Below are 18,633 nucleotides of genomic sequence, written 5' to 3' on the forward strand. Positions count from 1 at the left end.
GTTTGGGGTGTGGAGGAGAGCCCAGGAAGGACTCTCAGAGGATGGCGGTGGCAGCAGGCAGCACTTCCTGACTCATGAAAACGTCCAGGTCCAGACTGGGATCTTCCAAGTCCAGTTTCAGAAACTTGTCTACTAACACCTGGCAACTGAGGGGAGAGAGAACAGTGAGATTTATGGAAGCATGGATAACAGAATCCCTGAGCAGAGGGAAGAGGATGCAGCACAGGAAACCCGAGACCTTGAGAATTTAGCAATTTCAGGAAGAAATTTTGAATCTTTAAAGGGCAAGTCTGAGTCCCTGAAAGGGGCAGAAGAGCTGCAGAACATGCTAGAGAGAACAAGGACCCTGGGCCTGCACTCACTTTTCCATTTGTTTCTCCTTTAGCAGCTCCTTGACAGGCTTGATGGGCTTTCCACTGCAGATCAAGTCTGAGACCTAGGACCAAGGAGGAAGGGGCAGGGGTGGGAGTGGGTGAGAGCAGAGAGAGTAAGGGTCAGAAATCCCATGGGCCCAGAAATCCAGGTCCCTCAGAGAAGCAGGGACAGTGGAAGGGAGCCCTGATGGAGGCGGTTGCTGTTTGGACCTCACCTCCTTGCCACGAGCAATGAGTTTCTCAGGAAGCCCAGCCTGGGCAGCTGTGTGGGAGGCATGGCTGGCACTGGCAACACCTTCACAAACCTGATAGAAGAAGACAAGGTCATTCCCATCTTCACAGGTCTCCATGGTCTTAAAAGAGAATAAAAGGGGAATGTTATCAGTCATTCTGCTTCCCGCCCCAGTCCCTTGGTCAGTTGCTGTGGAGAGTGAGAAACAGGAAGGGACATGGTCCCTGTGCTCAAGGAGCCCCTGTTCTGACGGAGAAGCCAGTTCCCAGCTCTGGGAAATGCTCGGCCTAGGGGCCCCTAGGGAGCTGGATTGGTTTCCTCACCAAATACTGCACGAGGGGCCCCTGTGGCAGCAGCTGTAGCTGAATGAGGCTCAGAAAGTTGGTGGTCACGAAGATGTGGGGGCACGTGGGCCCAAGCGCCAGCCAGTGTCGGATCACGGCCGCCAGAAGCGCGAGCCCATCCACCTGTGCAGAGGGCAAGGGTGAGGCTGTGGAACCACAGGTGCCCCGTGCACCCCTCTCCTCCTGCCAGGCCTCTCCCGCCTCACACTCTGTTTCTTTTCCACCCACACACCCCTATTCTTTTCCAGAGGCGCAGCCGCACCCTCTTGTTCCTTAGCCCTCCTTCATTTTCCCCTCCTTAACTCCTCAACAGCTTCTCCCCTTACCGTGTTGGTTCCCTTTCCGAATTCATCGATAAGGACCAGCGACCGCTCGGTGGCATTGTTCACTGCTTTCGCCACCTGCTGGGTACCAGGTGGACAAGGGAGAGTTTCAGAAACATTCGAGGCCTGTAACGCACTGACCACAGTCTGCCTGGCAGTAAAGCTGCTTGTGTATGTGTCCACCCAACTGGACTGCAAGTTCTTTAACGGCGAGACACGTTTTGTTCATCCTTTCATTGCCAACAGTGCCTCACACAAAGCCGGGGATCGATAAAGGTTCGCGGTATTGATTCTCCTGGTCTCTGAACTGGGTGCTCCCTGCCCCTAGTGTAGAGAGCAGGCAGCAGAAGGAACGTTTTTCCTGTTCTGACATTTTTCACGGGTAGGGTTCCTTCCCCATTATCCCCCTCCCCCAACCCTCCCTCCTTTTGACCTGGTTGAGGTCGATCATGAAGGTAGAGAGGCCAAGGGAGATGGATTCACAGCTATGGATTCGGGTGAAGATGGCGTCTACTGCCCCGATTTCGGCTTCCTCTGCTGGCACAAAGCTGCCCACCAGGGCCATGAATGTGATCAAGCCTACCTGAATAGGGGAGGAGACAGGGCCCGGTGCCTCGTGTGGCTGAGGTGAAGGTGAGGCTAAACTGAGGGGAGAACAATAGATCATGAGAGATGGACACAGTTTAACAGAAGATCACAGCCCCTTCTGCTCACTTTAGAATCAGTAAAGGGCAGGGAGTGAGCAAAGGTACACTTTAATTCAGAGGTGGGGGAGGAGAATTCAGGCCATGGAACGATCATTAAAGCATGGCTCTCCCTCAGGTAGAGAATGAGAACTTGGGAGGAAGAGGAGCGGCGGGTGTGGGTTACGGTCTTTTCATGACAGCTGGGGTCAGAACACGGGGAGAAGAGCTGTAAGGACCTGGGTTGACTGGCAGGTGGAAGATGGAGACAATGGAGAAGATTCCAGAGGCCCAGTTTGTAGGGATTCCTCTACCTGTTTGAGGTATATGCTCTTCCCTGAGGAGTTGGGTCCAGTGATGACTTTGACCCTCCCTTTGTTCCCCCCGCATTCTGCGGAGTTGGGCACGAAGGTTCGGGCACAGAGTTCCATCAGAGGATGCCTGCAGTGGGTGGAGAGGTACCTTGCACATGGCCTGTGGATGCAGAAGATGGGGCCTTTGGGCCCCTCTTGTCTATGCCTCCACCCTTTTCTGTTCTCACCTGCCATTTTGGATTCGTACCCCAAGGAGCCGTGGGGAGTAACGGGGCCTTGAGTAGCCATAGTCCCGGGCGGCACTGGCAAGAGCCAAGAGGACGTCCAGGCGGGAGGCAAGGTCCAACACACGGGTCAAGACAGCTGCCCGTGCCAGCACCTGACACTGCAGCTGGTACATCAGCAGGGTCTCCTGGTCTGGGGGCAGGTAAGGGAGGGAGCTGGGGGTCAGCTCCAGGGGAAAGTGAAGGAGAGACAAAGAGGCCAGCAGAGGGACCCAGAAACAGGCTTGCAGATACCATCTGAAATACCCAGAGACATTCAGAAAAGGCAGAGTCAGAGAGAGAGAGAGAGAGCAATAGCAGGAAGGAAAGGAGCCTATCAGAATCATCTCCATGCTGCCCACTCCGCTCCAGCCACTCGCTTCTCCTCACCCCGGATGTCGCAGTGCAGGTCCCCCAGCAATGCATCCAGCTCCTTGGTTCGAGCACTACGATAGTGAAGCTTCTCCTCTGAGAGGAACTGGATACAAGGGTTCAAAGCTATGGGCTTTGCTTCTCTCGATCCTCATCCTCTCTAACCCCCGCTCCAGCCCTGACCTTGATTTCTTTCTCCTTTGTCTCAGAGCTGGTAAAGATCAGAGTAAAACAACAGAAGAGGGATCCCACATTGGGCAGTGCTGATATGGGGTAAGGCCTTCCTCTCAGCTGCTCATTCACTTTCCTTATCAACCCCTACAGAGGTCAAGGGTCTCACCATGAAATCCAGACCCTCAATCTCAAAGTCATTGGTCTCCACCATGGAAGGCAGGCGGGGAATACAAAGAAGGAAGCCAATCTGTGGAGAGTAGAGAAGAGATAAAGTAGAGAGTGAGGTACTGGGCACTTTCTTTCCTTAGAGGAAGCCAGAGTCCCCTATATCCCCCAGTGCTTCCCTCAGGGGGCTAAAGCCACCAAAAAGTGTTCATGTTCTTCAGATTTCTCCAGGGTTTTCTTATCTACTAATGTGTCCTTCATAAGCCTAATGTCCCCCTAAAAAACCCCTGGGGAGCACACCCACCCTCCTGCCCTCACCAAAGGGATGTAGATGACACTGCATGAAGGAATACGGGGGTCCAGATTTTCCAGCTCCTTCCGAGCCACCTCAGTGAGGAAACTGGGAAGTCCTGTCAGCCTTCGTTTTTCTAGGAGGGTGAAAGACACGTGGATATCAAAAGTAAGGTTCCTGCTCTGGTTGCGATGATTATCCCCAGTTGTAGTGGCCGCCTACCGAGAATGGTACCCCATCAACGGGCAGGCTCATGTTTCAGGCCTCACAGGCCCATCCGTACACCTAACACTCACTCTCATCAATTTCAGGATCTATGTTGGGGAGGACTGTGAAGCGATTTTCAGCAAGACTGCCCTCAAAGTCCACCTGAGGAGACAAGAAGTCCAGGTTCTTTACATCCAGCACCATCTCGTCCTGTTCCTCACCTCTACTTGGGCCCCTTCAGTCCCTGCTTTAACCCTAACCCTCCAAGCCTCCAAGCAGATCCCTGATATTTTGCCATCTCCTCTCACCATCCCATCCCTTGGTCATCCAGCTGACCTCAGTGTCTCCCATGCATCCCCATCTTCCACACCACATTCCCCAGAGCCCAGTCGTTCTCTATTACCCAAACCCACCTCTCCCCTAGTTTCCCAGGAGCTCCTCCTCTTTCCTTCCACTCACCACTTTCCCAATGAGGCTGGCAATGTGGTGTAGGTCATCAGAGAACTCTTGGGCAATGTCCCGAAAGAGCTGAATGGACTGGGGCAGGGAGCGGCAAGCATCCCTCAGGCCCAGGGCACTGTACACTGTCTGTAGGAGAAATGGACAGAGGAGGGTGGTCCATACCCAGGCCGGGCTTAGGCGAGAGAACAGGGATGGACTGAGAAGAACAAAGACCAATAGGGAAAAACACAATAACAGAGACAGAGAGAAGATCTCAAATGCAAAAAAGAAACAGTGAGAGAGAAAATAGAATCTGCAGAACTCTTCACCAGGCACCACACTAAACACTGAGGCTCCAAAGACAACAAAGACAACTGGGTCCCTTGTCCTAGATGGGCTCGTGGTCTAGTAAGGAAGACAGAAATACACCCAGAAGATTTAAAAATAAAGTGGTAGTTGCTTTGATAGAGATTTGTACAATATCCCAAGAGAGAAGTTTGTACAGAGGAAGGAGAAAGAGAAATAGGGATATGAAAGGCAGAGAAGAAGTAAATGAGCAGAAGGGGCAATGACAGCATTCGGGTAAGAGACAGCAAGAAGAGAGGATGGGTGAGAGTCACTGAGAATTAATTCCCCAGCGTGAAAGTCAGTGACCTGAGGTGGCTGCTCTAACCAGGGATTAGACAGAGTGGATAGACCCAATCCAAAGGACATTGACTGAGCCTCACTCTGTGACAGAGGATATATAAAGTGTATAAACCAAAGAGTTTATAATCTAGCCATTATGGAAACAAGCAACAAAAACAATGACTACCCACAAAAAGGATTGACCAAGTTGTGAAACTGACTAAAATTACTAAGGAAGTTCAGAGAATAAGATTAATATGGGCTAAAATAGTTGGGATATCTTTGCAGAGAAAAAGAAATGGGCTTGGTCTTGAATAAGGCAATTCCAAAGGGAGGAGTGTATTCTAGGTGGGGGCAAGAGCATGGGCAAATGAATAGACATAGGAATAAGAACTAACACTTATTGAATGTTTAGTACCCGCCAGGCAATATTCTAAACTTTTTACATGTGTTAATTTCATTCAATTCTCAAAAGAATCCTAGGAGATAGGGACTAGCATGACTCCATTTTACAGGTGAGCAACCTGAAGCACAAAGAGGTAACACAATTTGCTCGAGGTCTCACAGAGAGTAAACAGAAGAGCTGGGAATTGAGCCCAGGTGTCTGGCTTTTAACCACCATGCTATCCTGAGCAGGAACATGGTGGGTCTCCCAGGCAGAGTGCTTGAATGCGGAGCCTGGCCTGCCTGAAGCCAAGGATAAATGTTAAGTAGTGGGAGGGAATATACAAATAGTCACACACATCTGCTCACGTAAAATAAAACTGAAACTACTTTATGTGTTAGGTAAATATACTGTAGAGGGCTTCCCTGGTGGCGCAGTGGTTAAAAACCCACCTGCCAATGCAGGGGACATGGGTTCGAGCCCTGGTCGGGGAAGATCCCACGTGCCACGGAACAACTAAGCATGTGTGCCACAACTACTGAGGCTGTGCTAGGGCCCATGAGCCACAACTACTGAAGCCCGTGCACCACAACTACTGAACCTGCACTCTAGAGCCCACAAGCCACAACTACTGAGCCCACGTTCCACAACTACTGAAGCCTGCGCACCTAGAGCCCGTGCTCTGCAACAAGGGAAGCCACCGCAATGAGAAGTCCGCACACCACAACAAAGAGTAGCCCCTGCTCGACTCGACTAGAGAAAGCCCGTGCGCAGCAACAAAGACCCGATGCAGCCAAAAATAAATAAATAAATTTAAATAAAAAAATTTTTTTTAGGCTCTGTCGCCTTCTGAGATGGCCCACACTCTGTCTGTGGAGTGTGTTTCTCCCTAAATAAATCCACTTCTTAACTATACCTTTGTTTCTCACTGAATTCTTTCTGCAATGAGACATCAAGAACCTCAAATTCACTGGGAACAGAACTATAGCGGCTGCTGCAGCAAAAACGCTGGAAACTGAAACCATGCACAGAGAAACTTCAGACAGTCACCGGAAGCTTCGAATAGCAGTGGACGAGGAGTAGCTGGAAAGCAGATATTACAGCTGGAATTCACCTTGCTATCTTGAGCTAGGTGGTAGAAGCCACATGCTGAGGATGGCAGAACAGGAAGACAGAAGGAGACTGGGTCACTGAGGACTTTATGAAACCACCCAAAAATCATGGACTGCTTATTTTTATCCTTTTCTATAAAAGATAAACTTATTTAAGCCAAAAAAAAATTTTTTAAAGGTTATCTATAGGTGGAGAGAGGGGAAAGGGATAGAAGCTACAATTAATTGACTATACCTTGTTTGGGAGATTTGACTTTGGAACTGTGTAAATATTCTACATAATTATAAGATTAAATTTTAAGAAGCAATTATTAAAAATCAAAAAAAAGAATGAAACAAATGAACATAATGTATATCCAGATAGTGACATAACCACTTGAAGTAGTGACTAAAACACAGCAATTAGACTGTATATCCTAGGGAGAACAGAAAGAACTATCCCTCCTTCCCCCCAAAAAATGTTAAATAGTATTCAATAATCATAGTTTTGGTAGTAATGGTGATATTGCTATTATAAGACTGTTGTGGATGTAACGTAGGAAAAAGCAAATAAGTGATACTTTGATTTTCTCATTCCTAGTGTTATTGAGACACAGAATCTCCAGTATGGAAGAAGGAAATATTGAAGAGGATGAAAGTGGAATATACAAGGTAAGAACCCTGTGGTGCTGAATTTAAATAGGTGATGTCACAGATGTAGAAAACAAACTAATGGTTACCAAGGGGGAAACGGTGGGGGAGGGATAAACTGGGAGATTGGGATTGACATATACACACTACTATATATAAAATAGATACCTAATAAGGACCTACTGTATAGCACAGGGAACTCTACTCAATACTCTGTAATGACCTAAATGGGAAAAGAATCTAAAAAAGAGTGGATGTATATTTATGTATAACTGATTCACTTTGCTATACAGCAGACAATACTGTAAATCAACTATACTAAAAAAAATTAATTAAAGAAAAGAATATAGATATAGTGATCTCTGGATATCTAAAACACTAAAATAAAATAAATAGGTGATGTCAGTACTAATTTATCATGTTTTTTTTTTTTTTAAGTTCCTAGATCTGTCCACAGAAAAGGCCTACAAGCAATAAGCAAAACATGCTGAGTACCCTCTAGCATTCACTGTGGTATACAGAAATACCATTTCTCACTAAAAGGAACCAGGGCTCCTCAGAGAAATGTCTGGTTCCGGGTCAGAACCAGTAGGTGTAAATGGTATATCTGGTACATCTTGTCAAACCAGAGAGTGGGGAAGCTATCCAAGTCTACTAGTGTCATGTTAAAGGACTCAGAAGCCAACATGAAGAGGCTCCCATTGGCCAAAGATGGAATATCTCAAACATGTGTAAAGATTAAAAATGCAGTGGCCTGAAGCACGAAGAAATCTGTAAGTTTGTAATGATACTAAAACAACAACAGCAACCAAAAAAACTCATTGGTTGCCTTGGAGAATTATGGAACTAATTTCGTATTTGCTGATAGCTGGACAGATAAAATCAGGGGGAAAAAATCAAGCAATGTTCTGTGATATCACTAGGTAACCAAAGAGTAGATGAGAGGAAGTCTTCCTTCCAGAAACATTCTAATAAATGAAGAAAGAATTAGAATAACACTACTTTGCAATCTCTAAAGAACTAATGGACTTAGATATTAAACATCAAAGACTGCTATCATCACAAAAGGAGAGTCAGACATACTGACATTATGTTCCTCCATTTATGAAACACTATTGAAAAAAATTAAACTTGAACCTGATCAAGCTTCTAGATTCAACTATTAATTTACAGAAATTCTAGAATAGAGAGAAACATGTCAAAAACAGGGAATGTAATCAGTGAAATTCAGGCTAAGGAAAACTCTGTAGGACAAATAATCCAGCTTCTTCAAGAAATACGTTGCAAGGGGGAAAGATATATATATGGAGAGATGGCGAGAGGAGGGGAGGGGGGAGAGGGGGAGGGAGGGAGAGAGGGAGGGGGAGAGAGGGAGAGGGAGAGAGAGAGAGAGAGAGACAGAGAGAGAGAGAGAGAGAATGGTGAAATGGAGAAGGAACCCATAAAGGAGACTCAGAAAGACATCATCCCATCGTTATATGAACATATTTTGATCCTAATTAAACAAACTGTAATTTTAAAAAATCATTAAAGAGATGAATAGAAATAAACATGAGATAATTAATATTAAAGAATTACATTAATTTTTAGATAAGATAATGGCATTGTTATTCTTTTTTAAAAATAATTTTCTTTTAGAAAGCATATTGAAATATTTATGGGTGCAATTATATGATGGCTGGGAATTGCTTCAAAATAATACAGGAAAAGGAAAGTGAGAGAAGATATACATGAAACAAGATCTGTATGAGTCAAAGTGTTAAAGTTACATGGTGGGTACATGGGAGTTCATTGTATTATACTCTCTAAATTTTTTTTGACAATTTCCACAGTGCAAAGTTTTTTTAAAGGTGTTGGGATAAAATTGGACCGGGTGACGAGAGTAAAGAGGATTTGGAACACATGCTGGGGGTCTTAACCTGGACTTCTAGATTCAAGAAGGGAGGTCTTACCTTGTAGAGAACCTGCCAGTCACTGACCTTGGTGTGGGACAACTTCATGCGCTTAAGAATCAGCTAGAGTCAAACAAGGAGACAGCCGCTGTTTGCCTTCTCCCGCCCTAGTGCCCCTCAAGATGCCCAGCACCCCTCAACCTCCTTCCCCACCTCCCTGCCCCCAACCCCGAGCTCACAGGCACGTTCTTGATGTGACCCAGCAATCGATGCAGCATCTGAGCCATGTCCAGATTCTGGGGTAACAGGAAAAACTGAATGACATCCAGACGGGAATTTAGTTCCCCCAGGTCCTGGGTTGGACGTGTGAACCATAGCCTGGAAGTGAGTGTTGGAGTGAGGAGACCAGAAATTACATCTGTTCTCATCACTGTCTTGATCTCAATTTGTGAAAAATGTGCATTTGGAGGTCCCTGGGGATTGCGGCAATATGTATCTGCACTGGTAAGTACAGTGCCCTATCTATGCAGGTGTGGTTACTCGCATCTACTGAAAATCTCTGGATGTGAGCACAACTGTGTGTATCTCGGTTTTGATGGATATGACCATGTGTCCTTCTATGTGGATATGTGATGGAATTTGTCAATATTTTAGAGGGAGAGCAGTGTGTTGAGGCATTTGAATGCCAACACTCTAGCTCTCTCTGCAGCTGAGTAGGAGTGAGTCAGAAAGTTTGTGTATCTGTATTTAGCTGTGAAATAGCACAGACATTCATGTCTTTTCATGTTCTTCCTATGGAAGTATATAACTGTTCCATGTAGAATAAGTCCTCAATTCGTGATAATGTTCATCCCTGCAGAGAAGAAAGTATTGGGTAGAGATACTTAAAGGGTTTCGATAACATTGTCTTATTTTTAAATTGGCTAGTGGAAACACAGAGGTTTATATTATTATTACCTTTTCTGTGTCTGAGGTTATTTCCTAATAAATTAAATTATTATACAGAAATAACTGTCTTATCTGTGTTCGTCTAATTCTGGGTATCCCTATCTCCCTATGGCTATGAAGAGTGTGAGATTCTACAAGGACCTGGGAGCCCACGGATTCTTTCCTACATTAGAGCAAGCCATTAGGCATATCATTTTGTGTAAGAGCCAACCTGTGGAGACACTGGGGCCTAAGGATGTGTATCTCACACTGTAGTCTACGGCCAGCTACCCTGGGTTAGAACACCCCAGGTTAGAATGAAGTGCAAGACTCATGTGGATTCGAGGGTGGGTTTAGGCACCTCTGCTCCTTGGCCACAGAGGAGCGGAGGTGTCCGAGGCAGCGTAGGCCAGTCTGTGAATACCCTCCCCACCTGGAGAGCACGAGCCTCACCAGACTTTCTTATAAAACACCTGGGTAGCTCTGACTCATGTACTTTGAGTGCCTGGAGGTCTCAGTCGAGCCAGACTCAAGTCAGCTGAGGGGATGAGGCCCTTAGAAGGTAAGCAAATTGTCCAAAGTCATGCAGCTAGTAAGAAGTACAACTGGATCTCAAACTCAGGTCTCCAGAGTGCTAGGACAGTGCTCTTTAGAGCATACTGTGACATTTAGTCACCTTCCAGGTGCCCTGTCTGGCTTCAGGCCAGCTGGGCCCTTGGCTGATCATCAGATTGTGATTCTATGCCCTGCAGGATCCTATCTAAGGAATCTGCACCCCTCCCTCACCTTTAACTCAGTTCTCTTCTCCTTTGAGAATTCCTTCCCTTTCATCCCTGGTTGAGACTAGAGATCTGTGCCTGAAGCACTAGAGAAGAACTTCGAGGTAATTAAATCACCCCACCAATTACCTGGAGATGGCCTCAGAGATAATCCTAAATTAACCTCCAAAAGACATACATTGCAGGGCAGGTGGCATGGGGAAAAGATTGTGCACCTGCAGGCTAGCAAAGGTTTCCTGAGTTTTTAGAGATGATGTAACCAGTGTGCTTGCATTCTACTGCATACAAGGCCATGTGCTGAGCTAACAGGAATGGGCCGCTGCATAGAGTTCACTCACAGCTATGAGGGCAAGTAGATTCACCAACTAATTCCAACCTGATGTGACAGTGCAACTAGAAAATATAAACAAGCACTACGTGACCACACAGCAAAGTGCATGTCAGTCTCCTCAGAGGTGCCTGTGAAAGCTTCACCAGAAAGCTGATAGTTGGGTTGCAAGAAGATGTAAGATTTTGACAGGTGGAGAGCAGGGGAAAGACTTTCCAGAGGGAACAGCATAAACATAGGCTTGAGGGGGAATTCCCTGGCGGTCCAGTGGTTAGGACTCCACACCTTCACTGCTGAGGGCCTGGGTTTAATCCCTCGTTGGGGAACTAAGATCCCACAAGCCGCACGACCGAAAAAACAAAACAAAACAAAACAAAACATGGGTATGAGGAGGTAAGCCTGGAAATTAAAATTGAGGGGCCCTGAATGCCATACTGCTAAAGATGCGACCCTTAATCATGCAGGTAATGTGGAAACCTCCTGAGATTTATGTTTTTTTTCTACTTAAGCTTTAAAAAAAGGGGGGTGGGGGCGTGACATGCTCAGACCTCTATTTTGGAATGAAGAACACAACACATTGGAAAAAGAAGCGTTTAGAGGCAGAGAGACCAATTTGAAGGTGAATGCAATGTTCCAGGTTAGAAATGAAGATAGCCAGAATTAGAGCAGAGGAAAGAGGGAGAAGGGGATGGCTGAGAGAGACATTTCTGGATAGAATCAATAGGTCTCGGTGAATAATTGAATATGGGGGGTGAGGGAGAAGCATCAATCCAAGGTTCAGAGCTTGAGAAGCTATATTGCCAGCAATGCCATTAACCAGAAAAGGGAATGCAGGAAGAGGAACAGGGCCAGTGGGTGTCAGTTTGGATGCTCTGAGTTTGAGCTGCCTGTGGAAATTGCAGGTGGCGATGATGTGCAAAGAGCATTCCACCTAATTGAGCTCGGAACTAGAGATACATATTTGAGAGTCATCAGAGAACAGCTCAAATTTGAAGTATGTTTTTAATAATTAAAGATATTACCATGTGTACATTGCTGTCTTGTGATTCTGCTTCTGCTGCGTGTATGTGTGAAAGTCTGTGTATCATCAGTGGGTACATGTGCATCTGTGCTGACAACGTAAAATGAGAATAACACTAGCTACCACATGGGGTCGTTGTAAGGATTAAATGCATTTAGCCAGCATTTGGGAAAGGGCAGTTGTTTTCATTACTACTAAGGGTGGTGTGTTTGAGTCTACAGGTTGCCTGCATTAACCTGTAGCACGTGTGTGACTCTTACTCACCTGAGCAGTTTCTCTCCCCACTTACAGCGGCATCTGTTGAGGATTCCTGTTGGGAATTGGGGTATGGAGTGAGCCTGTTACAAGCAGGGTCAGGGAAAGCAATGTATGGATGTGTCTAAGCTGAGGCATCAGGGTCAGAGGTTTGGGTGTTCGGCTGGCTGGCCTGGGGGGCGTTCCCTAGATACAGGACACAAAGGCAGCCAAAGCCAGCGTGTGGTCACAAGTCTGAGCCGGGATTACCTTACATGGGCTTGGGGGAGGAATGGGCGCTCACAGGAACACTCAGCCAGAAAAATATGCAGAGCAGGCATAATTAGACTCACAAAAAGCCCAACACATACACATAAACATTAGACACAACCCACTGAGATGCACAGTGAAACCATGTGTTTACTTGGGGTGATGTCCCCAATACACCCTAAAGCCTGAAACAACTATAGGAAATAAAGACTCTATGCAAAGCAAACATGGGAGTTATGCAGTTACATAACTCTCCTCTATACATAGGGCCTCCCAAAGTCCCTAGACAGGTACACCACTAGTAGAAATATTCATACAAACCCAAGGAATAAGCACGGAATTGGTAGAGTAAGAAATGATACGCAAATGACACTGGACAACTATACTGGACAAGGTTTCGGGAAGATGCCCAAACTGAGGGAGGGTACAAAGAGGATAATAAAGCTGGATTGGGACTTCCCTGGTAGCGTAGTGGTTAAGAATCCACCTGCCAATGCAGGGGACACGGGTTCGAGCCCTGATCTGGAAAGATCCCACATGCCGCGGAGCAACTAAGCCCGTGCTTCACAACTACTGAGCCTGCGCTATAGAACCCGCGAGCCACAACTACTGAAGCCCCCACGCCTAGAGCCCGTGCTCCGCAACAAGAGGAGCCACTGCAATGAGAAGCCCGCACACCGCAATGAAGAGCAGCCCCCGTTCGCTGCAACTAGAGAAAGCCTGAGTGCAGCAACGAAGACCCAACGCAGCCAAAAATAAAAAAATTAAGAAAAAAAAAAAAAAAAGAAGCTGGATTGGAGCAGAAGAGACAGCTGGCAATGGGGTGAGGTGGAAAGAGAGGGGCTGGGATACATCTTTGGAGGCAGCTGTTTTTCTGGCAGGCCTGTGTAGTGTGGGATGAGGGAGGGGGCACACCTACCAAAGAGGCTGAGCCCCTCCTTGAGTCCACTGGCCACTTTGTACACTGAGGGGTGAGGCTCACTCTTAAATATCTGCAGAACACTATCAGGGAGAAATTAGGGTAATTTGTATTTTAAAAGGCAATTGAGAAAATGGAATGGGGATTGGGAACACCTCCTGAGATGAAGTCTTGATGTAAGGTTTGTCCCTCACTGCTCTCTGCCTCAGTTTCTCCCTTTAGAAAAGGAGGGTGACGCCTTTGTGCTTTTCTTCTTCTCTCCCCTCACCCCGCTTCTCTTTCCTTCAGGGAGAGAGCTCTTAATAGCCCCAGGATTAAAGAAATTAGAGCCCAGTTAAGGATTATTAGAGCATTAAGCTTAATCCTTCTCCCTCCCCAAAGATGACAGCCTGCCTCCATCTCCTTACCTGTAAGTGTCTTGATCTATGCTCACCAGATGGGTCCTGAGGACAGAAAACAAGCAGAAAGGAAGGTGGCTGGGGTATGAGAGCTCTGAGTTCATTCTTAAGTTATACCCGCTTAGCTCTCCTTCAAGAGTACTGTCTCAGTTTTCTCCCCAGAGCTCCACACCCTCTCAGGAGTTCCTGTGTGTCCTAGAGCACTTTACCAGATGGGTCACAGCCAACGCCCCCCATCCCGTCTTACTTTCCAGGCCTCCCAATCCCACCTTACTTTGGTTGAGGTTAGGGTAAATGACCTACAACACAAATTTCTTAAAGCCTAGGATGGGGATGCTGACGTTACAGTCTTCCAGTTCAACTCCGATTCTTCTTCGACCCATGAACTTCAGCAGCCCTCCAAGTGCTCGAACCTAGGAGGGGATCAGTAGTGGAGGTGGGGTAAATCCCAACGTCTTGGAGGCTGGACGACACCAGGGAAAACTATTATTTTCCAGGGCTGGGCTAATATCTCCCAGGACTCAAACCTAGTCTCCAGGTGCTTGTGCCTTTCTCTAACCTGCTGCAACCCAGCCCTTCTCTTGCGGGACCCATCTCACCGTGAGGAGGCAGTCAAAGGGGATGATGGAGGAGAGGAAGAGGATTTTCTCAGTGGCGGTCATGGAGTCTGGGATGAAGGAGTAGTTTCCAGAAAGGAGGCGCTGTTTGCTTATCTCCAGGCCTATTTTGAGGGAAGAAGGGAGGGAAAGATCTTATAGCCCGATTCTTCACCTTATTTTAAGAATGAGAAAACAGAAGCAAGAGAGATGATGTGGCTTGCCAAATTCACACAGGCAGTTAACGTAAAGCTGAGACAAGAGGCAAATTTTCAGACTCTTTATTCTACATATACTATAAAGAGGTTTGGCTGGGAACATAAACTGAGAAAGATAAATGGCTCAGGAGAGGAAGATATCTGTCTGGAATTGGGGATTTGGGGTCAAAAAAATCATATTAACAGAGGAACTAATAACATGAATGCCCTCACATCTAATTTAGGATAGAACATTCCCTGTCCTTTTTGCAAAACCTGGGAAGGTTATGGAAGCATCTTCTAGATGAACGAGGTCACTGAGGCAGTGCCTTTTTTTTTTTTTAAGGGGCAAATGGCTTTGGCTTAAAGGGGAAAATGCCAACAATCAAAGCTGACCAAAAAGTGTTACTGCTCCCTCTTCTCACGGAAGGCCCTCATCCCTAGACAAGCCTGAGCTGCAGGTTATTAAAGGGTAGGGATTAGGAGAGATCGTGGGGAGACTGGTCATGGGGCTTGAAGAACACAAAGGTTTAGAATGAGATAGGGCTGAGGGGAGACCTCTGATGATGAAGGTGGAGTTAGGAGAAAGGGTCAGAAAACTGGGATGGGGGCTTGGGCAAAGCAAAAGGGAGGAGATACCAAAATCCACACTTGGCAAAAATATGATTTCAGGTCTCTTAGGCTCTCTGTGCTCTTGGGAGGCTGTGACGGAGACAAAGAAAGGGCCATCAGTCTGTACATCTCAGTCCTTCTGCCGCTGTCCCACCTTCCCTCTCACCCAATTCTGGTCTCCTGGCTGTAGCTCCCCCCAAGACCCTTTAGTCTCCTGGAACATTCCATAATTTAGTCCTTCCCCATTTTCCCTCTCTCCCTTACTCAGTCCTTACCAAGCTTCCCCAGAAACCGAGTCATAGTCTCATCCTGTTTGGCGCTCGTGACCACAGACTGGGGATCTATTTCATCCAGAACTTGGAATGAAAATGGAGACCAAATGAGTTCAAGGATCTTTATCTTTTGACTAAGAGGGAACCCGTAGCCCTCCCCTTGCTATCTCCCTTCACCCCTCAGAGACTTATTTCCTCCTTCTAAGAGTAGGGAGTGCCCCCCACATTGGGAGCGTAAGTCGGAGTCAGACATGAGATTAGAAAAGGAAAGAGTAGTAAGACTGATGGGGTGGTGGGAGGGGAAGAGGGGTGCCCAGGAGATTATCACTAGACTGTAAACCCTTAAAGGACAGACATGACTGATGTGCCCAGGACTGTATCTCCAGCTCCTGGTACATTTGTGAATAATGAGATGAATTCCTAAAAACAACAAAGGGGGGGCCTCTAGGGGTCAACTAATAAAAATAGATTGAGTCAGGTAAGGACCTACGAGTGAAATACGTTTCTAATCCCAGAGTAGAGGAATTCCTAGTTCTGTCCTCACCTCTCTGGAGCAGCTTGAGGCTCTCGTGGTCTGGGGCATCTGGCATAAAGTAGATGGTGGAGTCACTAGTGTCATAGTAGGCAATGCCCAGGTATCCTGAGTTCCACAGCACACACAGATGAATCTGTCCGGCAAGGAAGAAAGGAAACTAATATTTGAACCAACCACTCGTTAAGTGCAGGGTTGAGGCATGCCATATTTAATTTTAATTATTTTATCAACTCTCTGAGATAGGCATCGTCACCCCCATTCAGTGAATGTGAAACCGACATTCAGCGGAGGGAAGTGACTGGCCCAGCTCTTGTTCCCAGCCCCTTTAGAGTCTAACAACCAGACGTTCCAATCAACCCCCTGCTCTCCAGATTCGAGCTCTTGCTCCTCCGACATCGCCTCTCCGCCCCACCCCCAGACCTCCGCGGGCTCCTCCTCTTCCTCCTCCTCGGCCTCCCGGGGGTCCGGCACTGGGGCCGGGCTGGGGAAGCTGGCCGAGGCCTCCCCGGGTCCCGGTCCCTGCGGCGTCCTGCCTGGGGTCGCTCCTACGGAGGCCATGGCGTTGGAGGCTCTGTGGATGAAGAAAATGAAGGCGGTTCAGGAGCGAGATCTCACCCGCGAGGAGGCGGGGGTAGCGGGGCGCGCAGAAATGCAACTCCACTGAGAACTAATGGGAGAGGGCTGAGGGGCAGGGCTGCTAGGGCCTTCGAGAGCTATGGTCACAGGTGCAGGGCATCTGGAGGGGCGACTTCTCGGGTATTTCACTAAAGTACAGACTGTGGAAAACACCACTCGCCCCACCCTCATTCCTGTCACGCGAAGGTTGTATTTGGAGACGGTCTGAGGGTCCTGTGGGGCAAGTTTTGCACGCCTCCTCTCTCTGCCCCTGCCAAACAAGCCCCCAAGATCACAGCCTCAGGCTCTTGACTTCCCCACCCAGTTGCGGACAGCTCGCGGCGTTTTCCCGCCTTTTCAGTCACCTGGGTCGCTACGTGCGCGAGACCGCGTCACTAAGTGCCGCGGGCCTGCGGGAGGGTGCGCCGACGCGAGGGCGGGGTGCGCGCGCACACGCCCCGCCTTCTTAGCCGCTATTGGTCGAAGAGACCCGGATCCTGCCTAGAGATCCAACAGGGCGAGAGGGAGGAGGGGACCGCAGAGAAGGCTGGACGATGATTGGCCTATTCGCATATGGGGCGGTGCCAGAACGTTCAAACTTCCCGCCCTCTGCCGTTGCCTAGCAACCGGGCCTCTGGCCCTTGATTGACACGGGGTGGAGCCTGTGAGAAGGTCCTTAGCAGAGCTGGAGTCCGAGCCCCCGGAACGGGTCTAGGGGCGTTGGGTAATCTGGAGAGGAGGCCGACCTTAAAGGAACAGAGACGCGTTTTTGGGGGGTTTTTGTTTTTGTTTTTGTTTTTTCTGGAGAGTGGAGATAAGCAACATCAATTCAACCTATGCCAACAATTCTAACTTAATATTTATAATGAGCTTAGAACAGTGCCTGGCAAACATAGTAAGAGCTACGTGAGTGTTTTAAATAAATAAGCGGAAATAAGAAGCGAGGCTCCTATCTCAGCCCACCTTTGCCTGTTTCCTGGGTGCAGAGTATGATCACTCCCATAGGGACACCACAGGGCCTAATTAATAATTTCAGCGCCCCAAGAGAAGTTGGAAGCATTCGAATTTCACCAAGTTCTGGCAGAGAGAAGCAGACCTGCTAAAAAACACCTACACCCCTACTGAAACGTGCCCCTACCCCTGCGCGCGCGCACACACACACACACACACACACACACACCCTAAGGACAGAAGGGTGTCATTCATTCATTCTGGGCCAGGTGGTGGACTCAAAACAGGGAACATAATTAAATCCCTACTCAATGAGCCTAATTTTTGAGTGTGTGTGTCTGAGGGGAGGAGAAGCAAGGAGATAGTGAAGGAGAAAGAAATAAACAATTATATACTTTTAAAAACACCTCTTAAAATACATCTTCACCCCCAGCTTTGTTCTGGGTACTCTGAGATGCGGAGATCCCACCCAAGAGCTTAGGAAAGATGGTAACCTGGCTCTGCTAACCAATGATTGGAAAATCCCTTCTAGTGAGAAAGGTGGGGGAGTGAGTTAAGGGCTAGGTTAATGGTTACCCCTGGCAAATTGTTTAGCAACGGGGCTATGGAAACCTGGAGGAGGCCAGGTGACAGCTCTAAGGAGTGTTGGGGAGGGACACACGTTCCAATCTGGGGTGGGAAGAGATTAGGGACTGGTTTACCAACCTGAGGAAGGGGAGAGAGTGGAAAGAGAAGCCTGGGGAAGAAAAGGGGAGATACTGAGATAGGAGAAAAGCAGGGGCAAGGAGATTGAGATGGGAGGGAAACTTCTCTGATGCAGGATTTGGGGGTATAGCCTCTGGCTTCAAACCCATGCGGCACTGATGGATGGTACCAGGAGAGGGAAGCATCACCTGTTGTTACCTGAGAAATTAAGGAAAAATACTTTGTGGGTAGCCATGCCAGCTAGCCAAAGTCAATATTGATCAAGGCAGCTCTAGCTATAAAAGCTGTAGGGAAAGAGAGGCAGGGGAGAAGCTGTCAAACTTGTTTGAGTTCAGGGCTGGTCCCATTTGCCTGAGGCTTCTCCCAAAAGGGAGATTTTTGTGGGGCAGATTCTCTGGTGGACATGGACCAGCTGGAGCAGAAAAGGACCCTGAGAAGTAGCGC

General features: G+C 47.6%; 1 protein-coding gene across 3 annotated transcripts; it reads right to left on the reverse strand.

Moving 5' to 3' along the window:
- Positions 1 to 6: 6 nt before the first annotated feature.
- MSH5 (mutS homolog 5) lies at positions 7 to 16,833 on the reverse strand. 3 transcript variants are annotated; one of them, XM_082638052.1, is made up of 25 exons: positions 16,720 to 16,833; positions 16,339 to 16,489; positions 15,928 to 16,051; positions 15,387 to 15,467; positions 15,139 to 15,201; positions 14,306 to 14,427; positions 14,010 to 14,119; positions 13,716 to 13,751; positions 13,309 to 13,391; positions 12,150 to 12,195; positions 9,070 to 9,208; positions 8,891 to 8,953; positions 4,203 to 4,331; positions 3,833 to 3,905; positions 3,563 to 3,672; positions 3,246 to 3,326; positions 2,924 to 3,011; positions 2,498 to 2,687; positions 2,271 to 2,397; positions 1,707 to 1,856; positions 1,277 to 1,351; positions 930 to 1,073; positions 590 to 679; positions 363 to 436; positions 7 to 146 (listed from the first exon to the last, which is right to left on the reverse strand). In XM_082638052.1, exons 2-25 carry the CDS (start codon positions 16,474 to 16,476, stop codon positions 35 to 37), a joined length of 2,448 nt encoding a protein of 815 aa, XP_082494178.1. In that variant the 5' UTR covers positions 16,477 to 16,489; positions 16,720 to 16,833; the 3' UTR covers positions 7 to 34. The 3 variants fall into 3 exon arrangements, with proteins under 3 accessions (XP_082494178.1, XP_082494177.1, XP_082494179.1); XM_082638051.1 differs by having other exon boundaries at positions 590 to 727; XM_082638053.1 differs by lacking the exon at positions 1,707 to 1,856 and having other exon boundaries at positions 590 to 727.
- Positions 16,834 to 18,633: the final 1,800 nt, after the last annotated feature.

Source organism: Mesoplodon mirus (assembly GCF_964341445.2).
Source record: "Mesoplodon mirus genome assembly, chromosome: 12".
Lineage (NCBI taxonomy): Eukaryota > Metazoa > Chordata > Mammalia > Artiodactyla > Ziphiidae > Mesoplodon > Mesoplodon mirus.

Coding starts and splice junctions, on each gene's coding strand:
- MSH5 (XM_082638051.1), bottom strand. CDS start 16,476: ATGGCCTCCGTAGGAGCGACCCCAGGCAGGACGCCGCAGGGACCGGGA. Junction 12,196..13,308: donor GGAGGGGCTCAGCCTCTTTG/GTAGGTGTGCCC, acceptor AATTCCCAACAG/GAATCCTCAACAGATGCCGC. Junction 147..362: donor AAGGAGAAACAAATGGAAAA/GTGAGTGCAGGC, acceptor CTCTCCCCTCAG/TTGCCAGGTGTTAGTAGACA.